This window comes from Ranitomeya variabilis, chromosome 4, assembly GCF_051348905.1.
Source record: "Ranitomeya variabilis isolate aRanVar5 chromosome 4, aRanVar5.hap1, whole genome shotgun sequence".
Classification (NCBI taxonomy): domain Eukaryota; kingdom Metazoa; phylum Chordata; class Amphibia; order Anura; family Dendrobatidae; genus Ranitomeya; species Ranitomeya variabilis.
Genome location: NC_135235.1, coordinates 461,859,275 through 461,870,150, shown reverse-complemented (window position 1 = coordinate 461,870,150; position 10,876 = coordinate 461,859,275). Strand labels below are relative to the sequence as shown.

General features: G+C 49.5%; 1 protein-coding gene across 1 annotated transcript; it reads right to left on the bottom strand.

The window, feature by feature from the left end:
- Positions 1-1,438: 1,438 nt before the first annotated feature.
- Positions 1,439-8,093, bottom strand: UBE2C (ubiquitin conjugating enzyme E2 C). The gene is made up of 6 exons (XM_077251671.1): positions 7,810-8,093; positions 7,688-7,715; positions 7,533-7,619; positions 4,314-4,518; positions 2,216-2,275; positions 1,439-1,678 (listed from the first exon to the last, which is right to left on the bottom strand). The coding sequence occupies exons 1-6, from the start codon at positions 7,908-7,910 to the stop codon at positions 1,620-1,622; spliced, it is 540 nt and encodes a 179-aa protein (XP_077107786.1). The 5' UTR covers positions 7,911-8,093; the 3' UTR covers positions 1,439-1,619.
- Positions 8,094-10,876: the final 2,783 nt, after the last annotated feature.

Sequence of the window (10,876 nt, the reverse complement as noted above, 5' to 3'; positions counted from 1 at the left end):
TTATACTCGAGTATATACGGTATATGGTTTGGGAACCTACCTGTGCACCACCGTAGCAGTGCTCACGTGTTTTGACTTACAGGGCCAGAATAAAGACAGGGCCAGAATAAAGTCCTTTATATGAAACATTCACACAAACTCCTTTATTGAATCTAAATTTACCATACTTACTGAACGCCTAATCCCGACGCCCTTGTCTCCTGCAAACAATCAAAAAAATAAACCAACATTTACTATTCTGTCTGATGGAGTCCATTTAATACTGAGTGTCCCACAGCGATCAGACGTGTAGAACAGTCACATCGTGAGATGTGACCGCTCTACTCGGCCTCTGGCGATACACTTCGGTAGCGATTACCTCCTGTCAGTGTATCACTGAGCCGTTGTGAGAGTTCACTGGAGTTCATCAGCTCCGGTGCTCTCACTTACGGCACCGCTGTGAGAACTTTCCCCCGCAGTGGTGCCGTAAGTGAGATCACCAGAGCTGATCAGCTGATGAACTCCGGTGAACTCACGGCAGCTCAGTGATACACTGACGGGAGGTAATCGCTCCCACAGTGTATCGCCTGAGGCCGGGTGAGATCGACGTGGGACACTTGGTATTAAAATGGACTATGACGGAAAAGCTAAGTATATGTTGGTTTATTATTTTTGGTTATTTGCAGTCAGGGATTAGGTGTTCGGTATGTAATTTTTTTTATTTTATTTATTTTTTTTACAATTGAACAGAAGCGCCAGATGAGACGATTCTTCCATCATCGGCTCAAGGCTGCTTTCACACTAGCATCGTACGTCGCAATGCGTCGTTTTGGAGAAAAAAAAACGCACCCTGCTAAATTGCCTGCAGGATGCGTTTTTTCTCCATACACTTGCATTAGCGACGGATTGCCATACGTTGCATCCGTCGTGTTGTGACGCACTGTCGGCACAAAAAAAGTTACATGTAACATTTTTTCGTGCGTCGTGTCCGCCATTTCCGACAGCGCATGCGCGACCAAAACTCCGCCTCCCCGGACATCACAATGGGGCAGCGCATGCATTGTAAAAGTGCATCCGCTGCCCCCGTTGTGTTTTTCTTGCACAGTATGCGTCGGTACGTCGCATTGCGACGTACGACGCTAGCGTGAAAGTAGCCTAAAAGACATAGCCGGATGGGAGTAGTAGTGTCATCAGCCAACACCTGGGTACACACACACTTCCTCCTTCTGACATTTCCCTTTGACAAATTAAAGAAAACAAAACGCTACAAATACGGATGGAAATTTACAGATCATGTGCACAACATTTCAGGATTGTCATTGCATTACCTTGCTTTAGTATTCCATTGCGTTTTTGGACTAATTACACATGTGAAAACGCATCGATTACACATAGCCTAATCAGTAACATGCACCATAATTGGGTGAGGACTGCACAAAGACGAGGACCAAAGCTTGCATTAAAGATGTAAAAATATTCACTTTTTATTTAACTCCGCTTCCAACAAGACACATGTAAACAGAGCGCACTTCCAAAAAACAATCATAAAACCACTTATATTGAACAAACAAAGAAAACTCGTATTAACTTAGGCATATATTACAGCAGTCATGTACAGTGCAAAACATACAGCCGGCACATCAGATGTCCTTCTCCTTCACCTGTTTCTTGTATTGCTCATGCAGGTGCTTCTTGTATGCTGCAAGAACAGAAAAGTCTCATCATAAAAGCTATAGAACTCTTGTGGGTAGCAGCGACATGGGTTGAATAGATCAACCCCAGGATTGAGACTGGGGGAGGGGGGAATCTACACGGGTGACATTTCCTAAAATCCCTGGTAACAAGATTACTGTAGCAGCGGGTCAGCACAGTGCAAGAATATAGGAGGGTAATGCTTTATTAGAGCGAGAAGGGCTTGTGTGGTGGAAACAAGGCCACCTAGCCACAGGATGGGGGGGATAACGTGTGGATTGTGGGGGTTTGACCGCTGGTAGCCGCACTGATCGGCAGAACAGGAAACCTTTATCTCTGTTAGAATGGAGCGACAGGTTGGATATTGAATCTTATGCAGGCTTATTGACTAATATTTATGCCACTTGTGAACGCAGTCCAAATATTCGATAATCTACAAGTACGTACAATATCTGTGTGGTGTGAAAACTACAGATGGAGACTAAATCCAATCTGATCCCTATGAAGAACGCTAATGGCAATGTATACGGAGCTGGGCGCTTACCTATCTGATTCTGCCAGAGTTCTGCAGCGTGTGGATTCAAGGGGCTCTCATTATTGGGCTCTGGAAAAACAACAGTACAAGTCACAAAACGCTCAAGAGATTAACCCTCTGTTCAGAGAATACAGTCCGAGCACGTCACAAATGTGAACAGTTCTGAAAGCAGAGTGACACCAGTTTCTTATAGCACTTCATAGCCCAAGATCACATCTGTGTTTCTCTGAACGCCCAGGAGCCGCAATGCACAGACTGGCCGCGGGTCTCCTGACATGAGCTCATCCCCCTTTTAATTTTAATAAGGCTGTCAAATTTGAGTCAGGAGACCCCAGTCAGTTTGTGCATCCGATTACAGAGAGATCACATGTAAACCCGGCCTTAGACTGCAATACTGAATACTAAGAACACTGAATTGTGCCCTCACAGATCTGTCAGCTTCCAAGGTGCTCAGAGCTTTAGGACAGGGACTTTTCTTGCGGAAGAAACCATGTTTGTCTAAGGAGACCCCCTGAACCCTCTCATTTCAATGGTAATATCACTGAATATCTCAGATTAGACAGTATAATCTAAAGGTCCGCCATACACAGACTAATGTCAGCTGAACACAACGCTACAGACCAATGGGGCAAACACTGATGTTTATGGGGCATGATCTCCTTCTCCCAGAGGTGTCTGTCAGCGGCTTTCTCGGAGAATACAGGAGGGCTTGGTAGAGAGAGCGCCCCGTGTAAGAGACGGCAGGAATAGCCGTCAGCAGAACAAAGCTCTAATGTGTAAGGCTGGCTTCATTCTCCATGAAAGAAGACTCAAGTTCAACCTTGTTACTCTGACAGCCATGAACCAGTTTGTATCCAATCCAGGGACTCATCACAGCGGTCTTGTGATGCCGAGATGTGGGCAAGGTATACCATCCGATCGAGAGCTGCCTACTTTAATAAGGGCAGTCTGCCGCCCCTAGTGCAGAAGCCCCGGCCAGAGCCCACCAGCACCCTGCTCACTGGTCTAGGTCAGTGCATCTGCACACATTCATATTTCATAAGTGAGTAAATAATTTATCTGAGAGAAGAGCCACTGAATGTGCGCAGAGAACCAGGAGAGCACAAGATTACGGCCATGCTCCAGCGCAAAATTCAGTATGCCAAACTAGTGATGAGCGAATATACTCATTACTCGAGATTTCTCGAGCACACTCGGGGGTCCTCCGAGTATTTTTTAGTGCTCGGAGATTTAGTTTTTCTTTGCCGCAGCTGAATGATTTACATCTGTTAGCCAGCATAAGTACATGAGGGTATTCCCTAGCAACCAGGCAACCCACACATGTACTTATGCTGGCTAACAGATGTAAATCATTCAGCTGCAGCAAAGAAAAACTAAATCTCCGAGCACTAAAAAATACTCGGAGGAACCCCCCCCCCCCCCCCGTGCTCGAGAAATCTTGAGTAACGAGTATATTCGCTCATCACTACAAATAATGTATGAGTTTAGCACATAATACTGGGGGGCCATGATGAAAGATTTGATTTTTGAAAACTTCACTCACCCATTAAATCCCATACAGCCAGCTCAGTGGTCCTGGCTGCATTATGGTCGCATGCATGTACAGGAGCAGAAGTAATGGGATAGGGTTGTTTTTTTTTTGTTTGTTTTTTTAAATTGTTCTAATATTTCCTGCACTTTGGGTAAATTATAGTTCTTGGAGCAACCTCTTCTATAGTCAGCGCACATCACAGTTAGTGATGAGCGAATATACTCGTTACTCAGGTTTTCCAGAGCACGCTCGGGTGGTCTCTGAGTGCTTGGAGATTTAGTTTTTCTTGCCTCAGTTGCATGATTTACAGCTGATAGACAGGCTGAATACATGTGAGGATTCCCTAGCAACCAGGCAACCCCCAGATGTACTCAGGCTGGCTAGCAGCCGTAAATGATGCAGCTGCGTCAAAAACTAAATCTCCGAGCAGTTACAAATACTCGGAGATCACCCGAGCATGCTCGGAGAAACTCAAGTAACGAGTATATTTGCTCATCACTAATCAGTCATATCTAATCACAAGACTATTCATATCAACCTATACACAGAGTCAGGAATAGATGGAGCAAATCTCACCTCCTAGAAGGCTTTGTAGAGAAAGCAGGATGGTCCTGACATCATATAAAGCCGACCATTTGTCCTTTAGGATGTCCAAGCAGATGTTCCCATGACTGTCCACATTCGGGTGAAAACACGGGGTGATAAATTTCACAGTGGGAGCATTGTAGGGGTAGCCACTTGGAAACTCCAGAGACAGCTTGTACCTTAAGCTCTCATAAACCTAAAAATGAAAGACAATGAATACGGCACCTGGATTCCCACATTTCCTCTTCTTGTCCAGTTACAAACTAAAGATCACAGAATGTTCGAGCTGGCAGGGACCTCCAGGGTCCTCATGTTCAACCCCCAGTAACTAAACCATCTCAGACAGATGTCTGTCCCACCTCTGTTTGAAGGCTTCTATTGAAGGAGAACTTACCACCTCTTGTGGCAGCCTGTTCCACCCATTGATAACGCTGTCAAAACTTTTCTAATCTGTATCGTCTCCCTTTCCGTTTCATTCCATTGCTTCTCGTGTTTCCATGTGCAAATGAGAATTATGATGATCCCTCTACACTGACAGCCCTTCAGATATTTGTAGACAGCTATTAAGTCTCCTTGTAGCCTTTTTGGAAAGCTAAACATTCCCAGATCCTTTAACCGTTCCTCATAGGACATGATGAGCGGACTGCAAACTACCTGAAGGTGCAGCTCATCATGATTAATCAGAACGCGGCAGCCATCTTCCAAAAGAGACCAAAGGAGAAGAACTGTTGGAAAATAGAGAACCGATTCCTCATTTCTGAGCCGCACCGCTTCAGTGGTCTTTGCTGGGTGAAAAGTACCGTAACTCCATCTTGTCCTTGCGTCAGTCAGGTGACTTATAGACCAGATGACAACAGTTCTGGGTCTGATGGACCCCAATGGGCTAGAAGTGGTTCATAGAGGCAAGTGATGCTTTACTTTACAGGAATTCATTTTCACTGGCTCTCTTGGAAGAGCAATAAAATCCCATTAAAATATACCCCTAGCCTTAAAGCATGTTGTCACACTGGCTGAAGGAAATGGGTCCGAGACTGGAACAGTGCTAGAAGTGGCAGTGCGTCATGTGATGTTACAAAAAATGTTCTACTTACCGTATTTATACAGCAGCAGTCTCAACGACTGACGCTTTAAATGTAAGTCCTCTGTCCCAGGTCAGATACTCACCCTCCGGAGTGTTCCCCATTTCATTGTGGCGCCATTTTGTAACAGCAGCTTCTGAGTGGCCAGGAGTCAGAAGTTACATCACAAGCTCTCAGTGTAAGTCAATGAGAACCAGAACGAGACCATCAGACTTGTATGTAAAAGTGACCTCCGCGCCACTCCATGAAATACTGGTGCTGCAGGCAGGTCACTTTTTGCCGGACATTGACGGGAGTGGCGGTGAAAAACACTGGAAGGTGAGTATCAGACAGGGGACTTACAATTAAAGCACCACTCCAACCATGCAATAAAAACAAACACTGGAGTGGCGCTTTAATGAGGCCTTGCGATATGACAACTTTATTAGTACCAATCATCTATATCTTATGTGTGCATGTACCTTATCCACATTTCCACTGGCTGACCTGTGACCATTAAAGGGGTAGTCCGAGCACAGGGGATTTGATGGCCTAGCTCCAGATTAGTGAGGCGCCCCCAGTGATCAGCTTTTTTTTTTTTTTTCTTTGCTTCACCCATGGTTGAATGTAAACACTTTGAACAGAGCTGCTGAGCACATCTTTATTCAAAGAGTAGCAGCCGCCAGGTGCTACAATTCAGCATCGCTGCACTGCTGCGGCCACTACACTCTGTAAGGAGCCGCGCGAGGGAGCAGCAGTCTGTTATTGGGAAATAAGTGTTCCTGACAATGCTCAATAATCAGCCAATGTAAGAGCACCCCAACTTAGAGGGGCACTGGTCTACTTACAACAGGCAAGAGCCAGACTATCAAAATCCGGTAGGCAAACGGTTGGTCGGCCATATAGGTACTGTTTCCACAAGTATGTCAAACCCCCAAAACAGCCAACTTAATAACTCATCTTTAGAAACTCTACAGTGTCACAGAGGGTTGTCTGGGACTTTTATACCGATGGTCAATATCTGATTGGTGGGGATGCAACACCGGACATCCCCCGCTGATCACCTCATCCTGGTGGCTAGTGGTGCCGAGTTGCACAGCTCCATCAGTGGCTGCTGCCGGGTACTGCACGTCTGCCCCTTACGGATTTGAATAGGGGGCAATGTGCAGTACCTGATCGTGGCCACTATGCAATTGGTGGCGCTGTACACATTCAGCTGGCACTGGGAACAGCAGATCGGCGAGCGTGCCGGGGGTCACACCCCCATTGATCAGATATTCACCACCTATTTTAAAAATAGACCATCGATATAAAAGTCTCAGACAACCACTTTAAAAGGGACTGTCGGCACAGAATGAATGAGTGTGCAAACCAAGTACAGGCGCTCGGTGCACCCTCGGTGTGGCCAATCATTGATACACACTTGTTCAGCTGAGGAAGCCCCGCCAGGTGAGGCGGTCCTCTTATCCCCGCCACACATCACCAATACACTCCTGTAGCTGAAACCTTCCCTGTGGTCCTGTCTACTCTTATACCCTCCATGACCGGCCCAAAGGGATTGTCATTTCCACCATTATATACTTGAACATTTCTGTTAATAAATTTCATATGGCTTCATTAATCTTCAGTGGGCGGTCCTACCAGTGATTGACAGTCTTCTCTGGTTGTGTATAGGTAGAGAAAGCTGTCACTCACCCACAGCACCGCCCACCAGGGATGGGAAGGAATAAGACCCTTCCCCCACAATCCCGTACATCGCCTGTATAGTGTATACCGGGCAGGTACAGGGTGGGCAGAGCCCCCGCCCGGCAGGTACAGGGTGGGCAGAGCCCCCGCCCGGCAGGTACAGGGTGGGCAGAGCCCCCGCCCGGCAGGTACAGGGTGGGCAGAGCCCCCGCCCGGCAGGTACAGGGTGGGCAGAGCCCCCGCCCGGCAGGTACAGGGTGGGCAGAGCCCCCGCCCGGCAGGTACAGGGTGGGCAGAGCCCCCGCCCGGCAGGTACAGGGTGGGCAGAGCCCCCGCCCGGCAGGTACAGGGTGGGCAGAGCCCCCGCCCGGCAGGTACAGGGTGGGCAGAGCCCCCACACACACACACACACACACACACACACACACACACACACACACACACACACACACACACTCTCTCTCACCGTCCCCTCGGCTCCGTCTATGGTCCCGATCCACCGGAAGAGATTGTCGGACTCGGGGAAGGCGGAGATCCCTTTATCTCCAGACATCTGCGGACAACACAGGACAGTGAGCCTCCAATCCGCAGCCCCGGCAGCGCCGCACAGTGTGTACTCACCATCAGCGTCATCAGCTCCTGCTGCAGCCTGCAACACAACACACCAGCGTTACCCCCGGCCACGGCGCCCGCTCCCCCCGGCCACGGCGCCCGCTCCCCCCGGCCACGGCGCCCGCTCCTACCTCTTCCCGACAGACCCGCGGGCCGCCTGGGCTCCGGCCTCCGTCCCTTTCCGGGCAGTGGCGGAAGGCGCCGCCGCTGGATCTACATTCTGTGAGGCCATTAGTGGATGAGGCTGGGACTGCTGCTGCCGCGAGCTGCGCTCTCCTCTCTGGACGCTTCACCACTGATCCTACCGCTCTCAGTTTGAATGCTTTAAACTTCAGTCTCGCCAACCAATCGCCTGTGTGAAAGGCTTTGACTCCACCAATCAGTGTGCGTTGTTTCAGCAGTCACCAAGGTGATAAGTGGCTTGGCCTCATAGGGAACGTTTAAAAAGGAGGTCAACGATTGGCTGCTGATGTACTCACTGTGATACGTGGAGCTGAACGTCCATCACCCCCTCCCCTCCCCCGGCGTCACTAACCCGTTGGGTGCCGGAAATAAGAGAGGTTTGATTTATAGTCACTGCTTCCTGGTCGTTGCCGCCGCGGGGCGCTGACACTGGGGTGCAGCCTGTACGGACTCGGCTATACGGAACTATACCGATAGCAGCCGTGCCATGTATACACCATATGTCACCTATATGCTGAGGGTCCTGCGCTGGGACCCCTCCACACACAGGACCTGGGGCCCAAAGGGTACGGTGTGCTAGTGAGCATGTGCACAACTGGTCCTCTCACTGGTAGCAGGGTGCTGGGGGCACCCTGAGCCACGTGGGGGGTCTGAGACACACAGGTGCCACCTAGCTTGGGGATAGGTGACAGATGTAACTGGGACAACCCCTGTCACCCGCCCAAGGGGGCCGATTGTGCTTTTATTTCATATTTGCTGAGTATTCAGTTTAGTGTAAATCCGCCATCTGGGTTCAGTGGTCCGATTATTAGGGCTAATTCTTTGGCTACTTTCACACTAGCGTCGTTTTGCCTACGTCACAATGTGTCGTTTAGGAGAAAAAACGCATCCTGCAAAGTTGTGTGCAGGATGCGTTTTTTTCCCCATAGATTTACATTAGCGACGCATTGCGACATATGGCCACACGTCACATCCATCATGCGATGGATGCGTCGTGTTTTGGCGGATCGTCGACACAAAAAAAGTTCCATGTAACTTTTTTTGTGCGTCGAGTCCGCCATTTTCGACTGCGCATGCGCAGCCGGAACTCCGTCCCCTCCTCCGGACATTACAATGGGGCAGCGGATGCATCGTAAGACTGCATCAGCTGCCCACGTTGTGCTACTTTAACACACTGTCCGTCGAGACGACGCTTAGTGACGGCCCGTACCGACGGACTAGTGTGAAAGTAGCCTTAAAGGGAACCTGTCACCCCCCCCAGGCGTTTGTAACTAAAAGAGCCATCTTGTGCAGCACTAATGCTGCATTCTGACAAGGTGGCTCTCTCAGTTATAATGCCTGCACACGCTGAAATAAACGTTTATAAAATGTGCCCCCTCATACGGTGAAATGTTCCCGGAGGCGGGTCTTTCCTTCCTAATCAGACGCAGCACAGCCGTCACTTCGGGCGCCTCCTCCTCTTGCAGCATTATCGTCCCCGGTGCCTGCGCATTAAGTTTTTTGGGGGCATGCGCAGTTGCGCTGCCCTTCTTACAGCGCAGACGCCGGGGACGATAATGAGGTAAGAGGAGGAGGCGCCCGGCGCGCACAGGCCCGGAGTGACGGCTGTACTGCGTCTGATTAGGAAGGAAAGACCCGCCTCCGGGAACATTTCACGGTATGAGGGGGCACATTTTATAAACGTTTATTTCAGCATGTGCAGGCATCATAACTAAGAGAGCCACCTTGTCAGAATGCAGCATTAGTGCTGCACAAGGTGGCTCTTTTAGTTACAAACGCCTGGGGGGTGACAGTGTTAGGGCTAGCGGAACGCACCGGGTAAATATAGAGGTTTTATAATAGATGCATTCGCAGCCCAGGGTCCACCGTGCAGGAGAACCTGCTGCTAGTAAACGGCGGAACTATAAGGCGGTATGAGCTTACCCTGTTACTTCACAGAGTAGCCGAAACTCAAAGCACTGCGCCCTGTTTGACTTCACAGTGGCACAGGCTAACTACCCAACTGAGAGCAGTCAGTGGTCATGCATGCACACAAACTCCTCGCCGGAGGTGCCAGCATTCTAGGGGCTTATTTCAGCCGGGTCCCTGAACACAAACTCACATGACCACACTGGCACAAAGCACATAACATAGAACAATACTAGCGCATAGCCGTGCGGCCATGCGAGCCTTAAATAGTTGCAGCCCATACAGGACCTTCCTAGAAGGACCAATGAGAGGCTGCCACAGAACGTGAGCACCTACAGGACCTTCCTCAAGGACCAATGGCCTTAGCTGCAGTGTCTGATCATGTGACCCTCGATCTCCACTGAGAGATCTTACTCTGGGCATGGTCAGAACGAGAAAAGGAGGACTTAGTCCCAGAAGCGTCTGCTCGCCGATGCCCAGCACTGACTTCAATGGCAGAAGCAGGAAAAGCAGCAGTAACTCTCTGTACAGAGTCAGACTGAGCGAGATGCTGGGACCGACGTCTCTGCTGAGCAGGCTCCACCGCGGCAGGAGAAGAATGGGAGACCGCAGTGGAGATGGCCCGAGATTCCCCCTGTGCAGAGGCGGGAACTCGACTCCTAACAGACAAGTTCCCTTTAAGGACCTTACAAGGGGGCGTGCCTTACAGGATTATCTGGGAACGTATATTGCAGGATTCTCTGGGGTGTCTCTTACAGGATTATCTGGGGGCGTGTTTTTTACAGGATTCTCTGGGAGCATGTTTTACCGGATTCTCTGGTGGCGTGTATTGCAGGATTCTCTGAACACATCTTACAGATCCTCTGGGGGCTTGTATTACAGGATTCTCTGGGACGTGTCTTATAGGATTCTCTGGGGCACGTCTTACAGGATTCTCTGGGGGCGTGTATTACAGGATTCTCTGGGGGCGTGTCTTACAGGATTCTCTGGGAACGAGTGTTACAGGATTCTCTGGGAACGTGCCTTACAAGATTCTCGGGAGCGTGCCTTACAGGATTCTCTGGGGCGTGCCTTACAGGATTCTCTGGGAACGTGCCTTACAGGATT